The sequence below is a fragment of the Pan paniscus genome, chromosome 23 (assembly GCF_029289425.2).
Source record: "Pan paniscus chromosome 23, NHGRI_mPanPan1-v2.0_pri, whole genome shotgun sequence".
Classification (NCBI taxonomy): Eukaryota; Metazoa; Chordata; class Mammalia; order Primates; family Hominidae; genus Pan; species Pan paniscus.
In genome coordinates this window covers 60317027-60332700 of record NC_085927.1, presented here as the reverse complement: position 1 = coordinate 60332700, position 15674 = coordinate 60317027, and the positions used below count along the sequence as shown (strand labels likewise).

Below are 15674 nucleotides of genomic sequence, written 5' to 3'. Positions count from 1 at the left end.
AGGTACAGGCCACAATCCTTGACAAGAACCCCTAACAGCCCCACGGAGAAATGCACACTAGGTGGAGAGATGGGGGCCGGGCGCCCTGGTGCTCTGAGCTCCTGCACTTAACCAGCTGGCTTCCTGCAGCACCCCTGCCCTCGGGAACGGGGGGGACTCCCGGACTCACGTGCAGGACGTCCTGCCGGAGCCCGGCTGGCTCCACACAGCTGACCAGGCGCAGCAGCAGGTCCATAAGCGCTGAGGTGCCGATGTGCTTCAACACCAGGCTGATGAACTTGTCCTTCTTCTTCAAAAACGTAATCACCTGAAATCACACACACCTGAGAGGCAGGCGGGGCCGACCCTGACAACAGTGAGACACCTCCTCCAAAAACTCTCATGGGAAAGTTGAACTAGTAATTATATTAAGCAGAAATAACGGAAAGACCCAGACAAGATTGTAAGAAAGCCCCCTCAAGGGACAGGCAGAGTCCTACCAGGCAGTGGTGTATGTGAGGGCCTGGGCGGGGGGGGGGGGCCACTGCACAAGGACCCCTGTGGCTCCACACCGACAGGACACAGCTGTCCCAGGTGGGGCAGCACAGGCTGCCGTGAGCAGCTGCCATCCAATACCTACTGGTTCGGGTTTTTCCAACAGAAACGAATGGTATAGACAGAGCTGAGCTGAGCTGATGGCCATCACTGGCAGCCCCAGGCCTAGAACACACATCCAGGGAGCACAGAGTGCACAAGACGCCAGCTGCTGACCAAAACCCATGAGCGGTTGAAGGGGAAAGAAGACTGAGATTTTAGAAAAGAAAAAGAGGCATCCTGCGGCTGGCTGATGACCAGTGCCAACAAGGTGTAGACAGCTAAGCGTGAGGCCATGGGGGGGCACAGCACCCATCACAGACGCAGTGGGCTGCTCAGACGGCGGATCCGAGGTAACAGTGGAGAAGTGAAGGCTGGGCTCGCTGCAAATTCAGCTCAACTCAGCCTACAGAGATAAGTGTCTGCTATGTCCAGGCTACTGGGCTGGGGGCTGGGGTAGACCCAGCCCTCCACTGGAAACAATGGGAACACAGAGAAGGCCCACCTGGCTGCAGGGCCTCAGCCTCACTCCCCAGTGCTGCAATGAGGAGGGACAGTAGGAAAAGGAGTGGTGGGAAAAGAGAAGGGGAAGAAGGAAGAGGAGGGGGAGGAGGGGGTAGGGGAGGAGGAGAGGAGGATGGCTCTTTGAAAAGGATGATTAAACTTCTAGAAAGACGAAGGACAAAACAGAAGGTACGAATAACAATATTAAGAATGAAACAAGGGGCATCGCTAAAGATCCTACAGAAATAAAAACTATTATGAGAGGTTTGTAGTTTTGTTTTTATGTTTTTGAGACAAGGTCTTACTCTGTCCCCCAGGCTGGAGTGCAGTGGTGCGATCATAACTCACTGCAGCCTCCACCTTCTGAGCTCAAGTGATTCTCCCACCTCAGCCTCCCAAAATGCTGTAATAATAAGCAGGAGCCACCACACCTGCTATATTATGAGAAATTAATAGAAACAATTTTATGCCAGTTTTTGTAAATTTAGAAAAGAAATTTCCTTGAAAAAAAATACTTATCTGGCCAGGTGCAGTGGCTCACGCCTGTAATCCCAGCACTTTGGGAGGCCGAGGCGGGTGGATCACCTGAGGTCAGACCAGACTGAGGTCGAGACCAGCCTCAACATGGAGGAAACCCCGTCTCTACTAAAAATACAAAATTAGCCAAGCGTGGTGGTGCATGCCTGTAATCCCAGCTACTCGGGAGGCTGAGGCAGGAGAATTGCTTGAACCTGGGAGGCGGAGATTGCGGTGAGCCAAGATCGCACCATTGCACTCCAGCCTGGGCAACAAGAGCAAAACTCCGTCTCAAAAAAAAAAAGGACTTATCTAGGCCAGGCGCAGTGGCTCACACCTGTAATCCCAACACTTTGGGAGGCCGAGGCAGGTGGATCACCTGAGGTTAGGAGATCAAGACCATCCTGGCTAACATGGTGAAACCCCGTCTCTACTAAAAATACAAAAAAAATTAGCCGGGCATGGTGGTGGGCACGTGTAATCCCAGCTACTCGGGAGGCTGAGGCAGGAGAATAGCATGAACCCAGGAAGCAGAGCTTGCAGTGGGCCGAGATCACGCCACTGCACTCCAGCCTGGGTGACAGAGCAAGACTCCGTCTCAAAAAAAGAAAAAAGGACTTATTGAAACTGACAAGAAACAAAATCAGAATAGTTCCAGAACATACTAAAACTCCACAAAATCTATAATTAATAGGCTCTCTATACAGAGAAGGTTTAATGGCCTAATAAATTCTTCCAAACATTTAAGAAAAAATAACCCCAGGCTGGGCGTGGTGGCTCATGCCTGTAATCCTGGCACTTGAGGGACGTCAAGGCAGGCGGATCACTTGATCTCAGGAGTTCAAGACCAGCCTGGCCAACATGGTCTCTACTAAAAATATAAAAATTAGCAAGACGTGGTGGTGGGTGGCTGTAATCCCAGCTACTCGGGAGGCTGAGGCATGAGAATTGCTTGAACCCAGGAGGCAGAGGTTGCAGTGAGCCGAGATCACACCACTGCACTCCAGCCTGGGGGATAGAGTGAGATTCTATCTCCAAAAAAAGAAAAAATAACCTCTATTTTTTTTGAGCCCATAATGATCGATGGATCATATTCACACATTCACATCAATATTCTAGTTGTGATATTCTACTAGTGTTTTAGAAAATGTCACCATTGGAGGAAACATGTCAAAGCATACAAGGATTTTGTTTGTTTTTTTGAGATGCAGTCTCACTCTGGCCCAGGCTGGAGTGCAGTGGCGCGATCTCGGCTCACTGCAAGCTCCACCTCCTGGATTCATGCCATTCTCCTGCCTCAGCCTCCCAAGTAGCTGGGACTACAGGCACCCACCACTACGTCCAGCCAATTTTTTGTATTTTTAGTAGAGACAGAGTTTCACCGTGTTAGCCAGGACGGTCTCGATCTCCTGACCTTGTGATCCGCCCGCCTCGGCCTCCCAAAGTGCTGGGATTACAGGCGTGAGCCACTGCGCCAGGCCTTGTTTTTGTTTGAGACGGTCTCCCCTTTGTCGCCCAGGCTGGAGTGCAGAGTCACAATCTCGGCTCACTGCAACCTCCACCCTCGGGTTCAAGTGATTCTCCTGCCTCAGCCTCCTGAGTAGCTGTGATTACAGGTGCCGGCCACCACGCCCAGCTAATTTTTGTATTTTTAGTAGAGACAGGGTTTCACCATGTTGGGCCAGGCTGGTCTCAAACTCCTGACCTCAGATAATCTGCTTGCCTTGGCCTCCCAAAATGCTGGGATTACAGGTGTGAGCCAGCACGCCTGGCCTTTTTTCTTTTTTCTTTTTTTTTGGAGACACAGTCTCGCTCTGTTACCTAGGCTGGAATGCAGTGGCCCAATCTCGGCTCACTGCAACCTCCGCCTTCAGGTTCAAGTGATTCTCCTGTCTCAGCCCCACCAAGTAGCTGGGATTACAGGCGTGTGCCACCACACCCAGCTAATTTTTATATTTTTAGTAGAGACGGGGTTTCGGCATGTTGGCCAGGCTGCTCTCAAACTCATGGGCTCAAGTGATCCACTCACCTCGGCCTCCCAAAGTGTTGGGTGGAGTGAGCCACTGCTCCTGGCCAAGGATTTTCTTCATATTATTTCATACAACCTCATGTAAATACAGTAATCTCAGTCAAAATTTCAATTAAAAAGATACCATTTAAAGGCCGGGTGTGGGGGCTCACACCTGTAATCCCAGCACTTTGGGAGGCCAAGGCCGGTGGATCACCTGAGGTCAGGAGTTCAAGACTGCCTGGCCAACATGGTGAAACCCCATCTCTACTAAAAATACAAAAATTAGCCGGTCATGGGGGCAGGCACCTGTAATCCTGGCTACGCGGGAGGCTGAGGCAGGAGAATCACTTGAACCAGGGGGCGGAGGTTGCAGTGAGCCGAGATTGTGCCCCTGCACTCCAGCCTGGGAGACAAAAGGGAGACTTTGCCTCAAATGAAAACAAAAACAAAATCCTTGTATGCTTTGACATGTTTCCTCCAATGGTGACATTTTCTAAAACACCAGTATAATATCACAACTAGAATACTGATGTATGTGAATATGATACATTGATCATTATGGGCTTGAAAAAAATAGAGGTTCTTTTTTCTTTTTTTTGGAGACAGAATCTCACTCTATCCCCCAGACGGGAGGCTGAGGCACGAGAATCCATGAGAATCGCTTGAACCCAGGAGGTGGAGGTTGCAGTGAGCCAAGATTGCGCCACTGCACTCCAGCCTGGACGACAGAGCAAGACTCCATCTCAAAAAAAAAAAAAAAAAAGACACCACTCAAAATAATACAAAGATATCAAATACCTAAGAATAAATCTAGTGAAAGATGCTTAAGACTGCCATACAGAGAACTGCAGTGTATTTCTGAGAAATCAAAGTAGCCTGAGCTACCAGCTGTGCTGCTGTGGTGTGAAAGGAGCCCCGGGCAGCGTGCACAGAAATGGAAGTGGCTGTGCTACACTAAGACCTCACTCACACAATCAGTGATGGCTACTTTTGGCCTGTGGACCACAGTTTGTCAGACACAACTACAGCCAATGCAAACCTCATCAAAATTTCAGTAGGTTTATTTTTGGGGGGCAGGGTATGGAGAGGGAGAATGTAGAAAGTGACAAACTCACTCTAAAATTTGCTTATTCTAAAACAATAAAAAAGAGAAAGCAAAAATTAAAAAATAGAAAAGAAAAAAATAAAAACAAAAAACAAAATAGGCCGTGTGCAGTGGCTCACACCTGTAATCCCAGCACTTTGGGAAGCTGAAGCAGGCAGATCACCTGAGGTCAGGAGTTTGGGACAAGCCTGGCCAACATGGTGAAACTCTGTCTCTACTAAAAAATATAAAAATTACCCCAGTGTGGTGGCAGGCGCCTGTAATCCCAGCTACTTGGGAGACTGAGGCAGGAGAATTGCTTGAACCCTGGAGGCAGAGGTTGCAATGAGCCAAGGTCACGCCACTGCACTCCAGCCTTGGCAACAAAGCAAAACTCCATCTCAAAAATCATCATCATCGTCGGCCGGGCGTGGTGGCTTACGCCTGTAATCCCAACACTTTGGGAGGCCAAGGTGGGCGGATCACGAGGTCAAGAGATTGAGACCATCCTGGCCAACATGGTGAAACCCTGTCTCTACTAAAAATACAAAAATTAATTGGGCGTGGGGGTGCACGCCTGCAGACCCGGCTACTGGGGAGGCTGAAGCAGAAGAATCGCTGGAACCCGGGAGGCGGAGGTTGTGGTGAGCTGAGATTGCGCCACTGCACTTCAGTCTGGTGACAGAGCAAGACTCTGCCTCAAAAAAATCATCATCATCATCATCATGATCAAAAGGCAAAGAATCATAAAAATAATCTTGAAGAAAAACAAATAAAGAGATATAGAAGAAATGTGATTAGCCATGAACAGATGATGTGGAATCTGAGTGACGGAGACATGGGGGTTCATGAAATATTTTCTCTCATTTGTAGACGTCTGAAAGAATTCATAATGAGGGGCGGGGAAAATGCGGACGGTCATTTCACTGAAGCCCCACCTTTAGGCTACTCCCACAGTTTCAGGAAACACAGGAGGAAGGCTCAAGGCATCCCTGCCTCACAGCTGGCCCTGAGAACAAGCCAGCTGCTGGGTGATGGAAAGTTTCGCTCTTGTTGCCCAGGCTGGAGTGCAATGGCGCAATCTCAGCTCACTGCAACCTCTGCCTCCTGGGTTCAAGTGATTCTCCTGCCTCAGCCTCCTGAGTAGCTGGGATTACAGGCATGTGCTACCACGCCCGGCTAATTTTGTATTTTTAGTAGAGACGGGGTTTCTCCACATTGGTCAGGCTGGTCTCGAACTCCTGACCTCAGGTGATCCACTCGCCTTGGCCTCCCAAAGTGCTGGGATTACAGGTGTGAGCCACCGTGCCCAGCCAACAGAAGAAATGTTTAACAGTTCAGTTCATATTACTTTAATGCCTTAAGTACTGGGTGAGAGAATGGAAGAAAAATATTATATGAAGCAGTAAAATTATAAAGAAAATATCTGAAAGTGGCAGGGGAATAAGATCAGGTTATGGCAAATTATGAGATACATGCATCTAGTCACTGGGCTGCAAGGGCCAGGTAGTAAAGGTTTTTACAACATCTACTACCACCTCACAGCCACGACAATCCCCCGGCCCACACCACAGCTCCCCGCGCCTCCACTCCCACTCCCATTCTGCCAGCAGCCTCACACCCAGCACGACCCACTGCTGCTGGCGACCTTCACTCACACTCAGCTTCAGAAGGAGCTGAGGTGAGGCAGTCCCCTGGCGGCCCTTGCAACTCTCAGATTTACGGCGCAAGGGAAGACGGCATTCCACTGAACACTCACATGCATGCTGAATGTGGTCAAGGGGAACCGCGGCCTTCGTGGGGCTGCGCTTTCTCAGAGCTCAAAGCAGATATAAGATACTGGTTTGTGCCCTGACTGAATGTTTGATGGTATGAAACAATTACGGTTAATATTTTTGGAGTGTGATCATGAAATTCTGATTATATTTAAAAGAAAAAAGTATTTATTTTAGAGATACATAGCTGGGCATCGTGGCTCACACCTGTAGTCCCAGGACTTTGGGAGGCCTGGGCAGGCAGATCACTTGAGCCCAAGAGTTCGAAACCAGCCTGGGTAACATGGGGAAACCCCATCTCTACAAAAAATATTTTAAAAACTAGCCAGGTGTGGTGGTATGTGCCTGTAGTCCCAGCTACTCAGGAGGCCGAGGTGGGAGGATCACCTGAGCTTGAGGAGGTTGAGACTGCAGTGGGCTGTGTTGGAGCCAGTGGACTCCAGCCTGGGCGTAGTGAGACCCTGTCTCAAAAATAAATAAATGTACATACATACTGAAATATTTACATGAGAAATAATCTGGTGTCTGGGATTTGTTTTGAAATACTCCCATCAGGGATGGGCGGGTGGGGCATGACACAGGAAAGAAGACTGGCCAAGGCGGACTGCAGGGTGCAGGCACAGGGGCCACCACGCCTCTCTACCTGTGTGTCCACAGCCTGGAGGGGCAGAAGCCCAGGTCAGGTCACATGTAAGGCAGGAGCAAGGATGGACTCCAGGAAGACCCCGTTACAGCTGGCTGAGATGAATTCACTAACTGCTTTTGCAGAAGTCTAATGCTAGAAGTGACCTTTGTTTTGAAAGAATAAATGCTCTGGACAGACAGACACGCCACCCAGACAGATGAAGCTGCAGACCTGAGAAAGTGGATGTCCAAGGTCCTGCCATGATGCCCCAGGACCTCACACCTCCACCTGGTCAGTGACAGCACAAGATGGCCTACTTTGGGGCCCTGTGCAGCTCCCAGGGATGGTGGGAAGTGCTGCTTATTCCAGAGCCAGCTATAAGAAACACTCCTTCTTTTTTTTGAGACAGTCTCACTCTGTTGCCCAGGCTGGAGTGCAGTGGTACGATCTCAGCTCACTGCAACCTCTGCCTCCCAGGTTCAAGCGATTCTCCTGCCTCAGCTTCCCAAGTAGCTGGGATGACAGGTGCGCACCACCACGCTCGGCTAATTTTTGTACTTTTAGTAGAGACAGGGTTTTGTCATGTTGGCCAGGCTGGTCTTGAACTCCTGACCTCAAGTGATCTGCCCAGCTCGGCCTCCCACAGTGCTGGGATTACAGGCTTGAGCCACCGCACCCAGCCAGAAACACTCTTTCAAATTCCAGCTCCCAGACTGGCAAAACCCACACACTGCTCCACGTGTTGCGCAGAAGAGTCACAGATGCTGTTCCCGCGGCCGGAGGATGAGTCGCACCGCCAGGCTCACAGGAGGACACGTCAGCATCCACCATGACGGTGCCCCAAGTCACGGAGGCTTTGCACGTGATTTACCTGTTCGGTTTTTCTTGCAATGAGATTGCCAATGGTCTTGCTGAAAAAACTGGCGAGCAGAGGATTGAGAGGCGGCTCATGGTCCAGGAAGTCGTACAGGAGGCTCAGCAGGCTCTCGTCCCCACCGAGGCGGTCGCTGATCTGCGGCACATCACAAGTCAGAAGCTCACAGGCTGTGTTTGGATATCTAAAAGGGCACAGTCCAAGCACTGGAGGTGAAATTAGACTTCTCCAACTCTTAGGAAGCTGCTTACATAGTCTGCTTCTTAGGAAGCAGACCCACGTGATCAAACAAACACTACAGACCTCAGAACAGAATAAAAACGTGACTACCTGTGACCAGCTGGTATTTCTGACTACTAGAAGTTCAGTTTTTTAACATACCTTCTATGCTCCTCATGCTCTATACGCTGATATCTGACATTTTCTGACCCTACTCCCATTCTTTAAATAACCTTTCTCAGTCTTCCGGCTTTTCCTCTCTCCAGGCCTTCACACTCGCCTGCCAGGTCTCTCACCTCCCTCCAGGCCTTCACACTCGTCTGCCAGGTCTCTCACCTCCCTCTAGGCCTTCACACTCGCCTGCCAGGCCTCTCACCTCTCTCCAGGCCTCTCACCTCTCTCCATGCCTCTCACCTCCCTCCAGGCCTTCACACTCGCCTGCCAGGTCTCTCACCTCTCTCCAGGCCTCTCGCCTCTCTCCAGGCCTTCACACTCGCCTGCCAGGTCTCTCACCTCCCTCCAGGCCTTCACACTCGCCTGCCAGGCCTCTCACCTCTCTCCAGGCCTTCACACTCGCCTGCCAGGTCTCTCACCTCTCTCCAGGACTCTCACCTCTCTGCAGGTCTCTCACTTCTCTCCAGGCCTCTCGCCTCTCTCCAGGCCTCTCACCTCCCTCCAGGCCTCTCACCTCTCTCCAGGCCTCTCGCCTCTCTCCAGGCCTCTCACCTCTCTCCAGGCCTTCACACTCGCCTGCCAGGCCTCTCGCCTCTCTCCAGGCCTCTCACCTCCCTCCAGGCCTCTCGCCTCTCTCCAGGCCTCTCACCTCTCTCCAGGCCTCTCACCTCTCTCCAGGCCTTCACACTCGCCTGCCAGGCCTCTCACCTCTCTCCAGGCCTCTCACCTCCCTCCAGGCCTCTCACCTCTCTCCAGGCCTCTCACCTCTCTCCAGGCCTCTCACCTCTCTCCAGGCCTTCACACTCGCCTGCCAGGCCTCTCACCTCTCTCCAGGCCTCTCACCTCCCTCCAGGCCTTCACACTCACCTGCCAGGCCTCTCGCCTCTCTCCAGGCCTCTCACCTCTCTCCAGGCCTCTCACCTCTGTCCAGGCCTTCACACTCGCCTGCCAGGCCTCTCGCCTCTCTCCAGGCTTCTCACCTCCCTCCAGGCCTCTCACCTCTCTCCAGGCCTCTCACCTCCCTCCAGGCCTCTCACCTCTCTCCAGGCCTCTCACCTCTCTCCAGGCCTCTCACCTCTCTCCAGGCCTTCACACTCGCCTGCCAGGTCTCTCACCTCTCTCCAGGACTCTCACCTCTCTGCAGGTCTCTCGCCTCTCTCCAGGCCTCTCGCCTCTCTCCAGGCCTCTCACCTCCCTCCAGGCCTCTCACCTCCCTCCAGGCCTCTCGCCTCTCTCCAGGCCTCTCACCTCTCTCCAGGCCCTCACACTCGCCTGCCAGGCCTCTCACCTCTCTCCAGGCCTCTTACCTCTCTCCAGGCCTCTCGCCTCTCTCCAGGCCTCTCACCTCTCTCCAGGCCTTCACACTCGTCTGCCAGGCCTCTCGCCTCTCTCCAGGCCTCTCATCTCCCTCCAGGCCTCTCGCCTCTCTCCAGGCCTTCACACTCGCCTGCCAGGCCTCTCACCTCTCTCAAGGCCTCTCACCTCTCTCCAGGCCTCTCACCTCCCTCCAGGCCTTCACACTCACCTGCCAGGCCTCTTGCCTCTCTCCAGGCCTCTCACCTCTCTCCAGGCCTTCACACTCGCCTGCCAGGCCTCTTACCTCTCTCCAGGCCTCTCACCTCTCTCCAGGCCTTCAAACTCGTCTGCCAGGCCTCTCGCCTCTCTCCAGGCCTCTCACCTCCCTCCAGGCCTCTCGCCTCTCTCCAGGCCTCTCGCCTCTCTCCAGGCCTCTCACCTCTCTCCAGGCCTTCACACTCGCCTGCCAGGCCTCTCGCCTCTCTCCAGGCCTCTCGCCTCTCTCCAGGCCTCTCACCTCTCTCCAGGCCTCTCACCTCTCTCCAGGCCTTCACACTCGCCTGCCAGGCCTCTCACCTCTCTCCAGGCCTCTCACCTCCCTCCAGGCCTTCACACTCACCTGCCAGGCCTCTTGCCTCTCTCCAGGCCTCTCACCTCTCTCCAGGCCTTCACACTCGCCTGCCAGGCCTCTTACCTCTCTCCAGGCCTCTCACCTCTCTCCAGGCCTTCAAACTCGTCTGCCAGGCCTCTCGCCTCTCTCCAGGCCTCTCACCTCCCTCCAGGCCTCTCGCCTCTCTCTAGGCCTCTCGCCTCTCTCCAGGCCTCTCACCTCTCTCCAGGCCTTCACACTCGCCTGCCAGGCCTCTCACCTCTCTCCAGGCCTCTCACCTCTCTCCAGGCCTCTCACCTCCCTCCAGGCCTTCACACTCGCCTGCCAGGCCTCTTGCCTCTCTCCAGGCCTCTCACCTCCAGTCTAACCACACTGTTTCCGCGAGGCCACATCTGTGGCCATTTCCATCTTCCCCTCCACTGAGCCTCTCTTTTCCTTCTAAGCCATGTCCCCTTCCATCAACAAACACAGACCACTCCATCCCTAGATGGGAGAAACACCCATCAGCCGCTCAGGAAGCATGTGAGGGATGAGGCACTACACAAGAACGTTATGACTAAGAAATACCAACACCTGTGAATAATGTACTTTGCTCCCTCTTTTGTACCTGGTAGACAGAGGTGGGTGATAGCCATCGCCCCAGGAGAGGTACACCCCACAGCCCAGGACGCAGCCCTCAACAGCAGCCCCCATAGCAAGGCCTGGTGCATGACCCTGCCTCTGGGAATGCTGGGGAGGAGCACAGGGCCCACTCAGTGGGAGCGTCCTGTAGGAATGGCTGTCTCAGAACAGGCCTGTCCTGACACCAGCAAGTGACCTGTCCTCTCTGTGTCTGGGTTTTCTCATCTGAACGTGCAGGTAAGGACGGGCACGGTGGCTTACACCTATAATCCCAGCACTTTGGGAGGCTGAGGCAGGTGGATCACTCTTGAGCTCAGGAGTGGGAGACTAGCCTGGGCAACATGGTAAAACTCCGTCTCTCCAAAAAAAAAAAAAAAAAAAAAACAAGAAAGAAAGAAAAATTAGCCAGGCGAGGTGGCGCATGCCTGTGGTCTCAGCTACATGGGAGGCTGAGGTGGCAGGATGGCTTGAGCCCGGGAGGCAGAGGTTGCCGTGAGCCAAGATCACACCACTGCACTCCAGCCTGGGTGGCAGAGTAAGACCCTGACTTAAAAAAAGAATATATGCCGGGTGCAGTGGCTCACACCTGTAATCCCAGCACTTTGAGAGGCCGGGGCAGGTGGATCACCTGAGGTCAGGAGATTGACACCATTCTGGCCAACATGGTGAAACCCCATCTCTACTAAAAATACAAAAATTAGCCAGGTGTGGTGGTGGGCACCTGTAATCCCAGCTGCTCGGGAGGCTGAGGCAGGAGAATCACTTGAACCTGGGAGGCAGAGGTTGCAGTGAGATGAGATCAAGCCACTGCACTCCAGTCTGGGTGACAGAGCGAGACTCTGTTTCCAGAAAAAAAAAAAAAAAAAAATAGAATGTGCAGGTGACAGTGCCTGCCCATGCCTGTCACACAGCAAATGTGTGCTCAAGGTCAGCTGCTATGACCTTCCTTCTCTTGCCAACATGTGGCCACCGCCAGGTGGAGAGGCAGCCCTAGCACTGGACCTAAGCCAAGGTGGTCCACGCGACCGGCTGGAGGGGCCAGGGTTTGAGAGACTCTATAGGAAACAGCTGGCCAGGCCTGGCAGCCGACCAAGTGTGGAAGGGGAAGAAACGCAATGATCTCGGCTGGCTCGGGGGTGGGTGTGCCTCATCAGCCCAGACAAGAAAGTGCCACTTTTAGAGCTCTGAGGAACAGCACCTGTGAAGGGCAGGTGGAGTGTAGAGGGTCAAAGAGTGGCCCAGCAGGCTTGGGTTTGGGAGAGAGGACCTGGCTGGGGCCTGATGGAGTAGGGTCAGGGCACAGGGGCACTGCAAGCTGGATGTGTGGGCAGAGAGGGGGCCTGAGAGCTGGCGCAGGGGGCTGGGGCAGGCCCAAGCTCATCCCCTCACTAGCCGACCTCACTAGCCGAACTTTCTGGCCTTTAGTGTCCTTGTCTGTTAATTGGGGCAGGCAGTACCCACCTTGTGGGATGTCAGAGGGGCTGGCCAACAAGTGGACAACACATGGTCCCTCAGGGCAGGAGGACCAGAGAGCAGGAGAGGAGGGCCAGGTTGGCAGCCTCAAAGGCCACAGTGAGGCCCCAGGTCTACCAGATCTCTAACACTAAGACCGGTGAGCTGGGCAGGGGGAGGAAGTCACATCCCATGGGGTGAGGAGGAAGATCAAACGTAAGGAAGCAGAGAAACATCCAAATCATTCCTTGAAGAAGTGTCTCAATACCACAGGGAACAAACTGATTTTTTTTTTTTTTCTTGAGACAGAGTCTTGCTCTGTTGCCCAGGCTGGAGTGCAGTGGTGCTATCTCAGCTCACTGCAACCTCCGCCTCCTGGGTTCACGTCCTGTCTCAGCCTCCTGTGTAGCTGGGATTACAGGCATGCACCACCATGCTCGGCTAACTTTTGTATTTTTGGTAGAGACGGGGTTTTACCATGATGGCCAGGCTGGTCTCGAACTCCTGACTTCAAGTGATCTGCCTGCCTTGGCCTCCCAAAGTGCTGGGATTACAGGCGTGAGCCACCACGCCCAGCTCCAAACTCATCTTGTCTACACACGGACAAACGTGTGCACACATGGCACAAACCAAGCTAGAAGACACTGATTCTCTAGACGGAGGGACTAAGATTTTCTTTTTTCCTTTATCAACATTTTACAGTTATTCTTCAAATGACAGGTGCTGCTCTAGTAGTTTTAAAAATGTATACAAGGTATAGAAATTCCAGTCAAACACAGCAGATGGAGCACACAGGCTTGTTCATATTCCCTCTCAAACTCCATCTCAAAGAACACAAAGAATTAAAAAGACAAGAATGGAGAGGCAGAAACGACGAACCAGCCTGGAGGACTGAAGCAGCCGGCCACGTGAAGACTGACTTGGCACAGGGAAGGCTGAGTTTCAGGAGCCCACAGAAGGGGCACCAACTAGAGATGAGAATTCAGGCCACAGAACTCCAGAGAGGCCTGGACACTGATTTGGCGGCCAGTAAGGGCAGGGTGGGCTGAGAACTTACAGGCCAGGGCAGTGGGACATGTCCCTCCCTTATGGCTCCTGGGGCCAGGGACACCAGGCACAGCCACGGGGTGACCAGACACCATCCAGAAATAGGGGACTTGGTGAAAAAAAAAAAAAAAAGAAAGAAACTGGGGTGCCCCCAGCCCTCTTCCCAACTCAGCTCCTGATACTGACAGGTCCATTCCCCACAGGGGAGAGCTAGAAGGATTCTTTTCTGGGAAAAATAATGGGACAAAGAGAAAAGTCAACTAGTGGCCTCTAAGCTGTGGTGAGTAAGCCCCATGCAGATCCCAAACTCTGTGCAGGATTTAGGGCCCCACTTATGAAAGAAGCGTGGTGCTGACCAAGCAGAAAACAAGGCACACGGAGGAGAGCAAGTGTAGAGAACAGAAGGAAACTCTTTTAAACTACAATGTTCTCAGAGATGACACATTAAGACTGTGTATCCATGAATGAGAACTGGAAGCTTTTATTAAAATATATGAGAATAAGAAACAGCTCTTAGAAATTAAAAATATGGGCCAGGCGTGGTGGCTCACGCCTGTAACCCCAGCACTCTGGGAGAACAAGGCGGGCGGATCACTAGGTCAGGAGATCAAGACCATCCTGGCTAACACGGTGAAACCCTGTCTCTACTAAAAAATACAAAAAAATTAGCCGGGCGTGGTGGCAGGCGCCTGTACTCAAGAGGCTGAGGCAGGAGAATGGCGTGAACCCAGGAGGCGAAGCTTACAGTGAGCCGAGATTGTGCCACTGCATTCCAGCCTGGGCGACAGAGTGAGACTCCGTCTCAAAAAAAAAAAAAGAAAAAAGAAAAAGGGAGGCTAAGGTGGGAGAATGGTGTGAACCCAGGAGGCAGAGCTTGCAGTGAGCCAAGATCGCCTCACTGTACTCCAGCCTGGGCGACAGAGCGAGACAGACTCTGTCTCAGAAAAAAAAAAAAAAAAAATTGGCCTGGCACGGTGGCTCACGCCTGTAATCCCAGCACTTTGGGAGGCTGAGGCGGGCGGATCACGAGGTCAGGAGATCGAGACCATCCTGGCTAACACGGTGAAACCCCGTCTCTACTAAAAAATATAAAAAATTAGCCGGGCGTGGTGGTGGGCGTCTGTAGTTCCAGCTACACGGGAGGCTGAGGCAGGAGAATGGCGTGAACCCGGGAGGTGAAGGTTGCAGTGAGCCGAGATCGTGCCACTTCACTCCAGCCTGGGCGACAGAGCCAGACTCCATCTCAAAAAAAAAATAAAAATTTAAAATATGACAGATGTTAAGCATGGTGGCACCTGTGGTTCCAACTGCTTGGGAGGCTGAGATGGGAGGATCACTTGAGCCCAGGAGTTTGAGTCCAGACTGGGCAACATAGCAAGACCTCACGTCTAAAAAACAAACAAAAAATAATGGTAGAACTTTGAAAAGTTAATAAAAGGATGAGAACTTAAAAGATGAAGAAGTCTCTCAGATGTAGGCCAAAAAGGCAAAGTACAAAACATTAAAAGCAAAAATAAGGAAAGCATTAATTTGAGTGATCTAACACCTCATTAGAAGTCCCGGAAAGAGAAAAGAGGGAAAATATCAAAGAAACAATATGAGAAATTTCCCTCAGCTAATGTCACAAATGTACAGACTAAAAGGGTTCAGGAAGCCCAGAACAACAAATGAAATAAATGGATATCCACTGTTGACCTCATTTGTCTACTCGGGATATCTCTGCTTACTTATACAACTTTTCCCTTAGAGTCAGTATGTTTCTCATTGCTCTGTTTGCTTGATTTTGTACTTACCTATTACTAAATTCGCCCAAGCTCTGACTATGAAACTCTCTTGGCTCAATGATGCTCTTCGGGGATCCCCTGTCCTGACCCATGGAATAATTCCACATTACTGGGAAATTCAGAAACAATAGGGCTTAGAAAAGAACCTAAATGCCCTCAGAGAGGAGAGAAAACAGGTGACACACATGAGCCAGGAGCTTGCTACATCAGACTTGTGAGACTAGAGGACAACACGGAGGCTCCCAAAGCCCAGGGGGTAATGCCCAGTCTGAACTTCTAATCAGAGGGTCTCAAACACGCAGGCCCGTTGCCCTAAACATCACCACCCACGAACTCCATCTCAGGAAGCTGTTTTAACAGAGTGTAATTTACCACAGGAAGTCAACCGAAGAAGAGGAAGAAGCCATGACAGGAGATGGACAGTGGATGTGGAGTGGATGGTCAGTGGCCCAGGAACTGTAATGGCAAAGTTCCCTTCCTACCAGTGTTTCCCTTGGTGGAGACGCTGT

The 15674-nt window shown here is 52.1% G+C and overlaps 1 protein-coding gene across 27 annotated transcripts in view; it reads right to left on the bottom strand.

The window, feature by feature from the left end:
- Positions 1–15674, bottom strand: part of PPP6R2 (protein phosphatase 6 regulatory subunit 2) — a 125884-nt gene that overhangs the window by 29187 nt on the left and 81023 nt on the right. For 22 of the 27 annotated variants that reach the window (XM_063603186.1, XM_063603189.1, XM_055105598.2 and 19 more), the window contains 2 exons: positions 7960–8146; positions 170–307 (listed from right to left, as the gene is read on the bottom strand). In XM_063603186.1, coding sequence (XP_063459256.1) covers positions 170–307; positions 7960–8146 — 325 coding nt within the window. Of the gene's footprint in view, positions 1–169; positions 308–7959; positions 8169–15674 lie in introns of all 27 variants that reach the window. The other 5 variants (XM_063603193.1, XM_063603194.1, XM_063603195.1 and 2 more) reach the window with 2 other exon arrangements.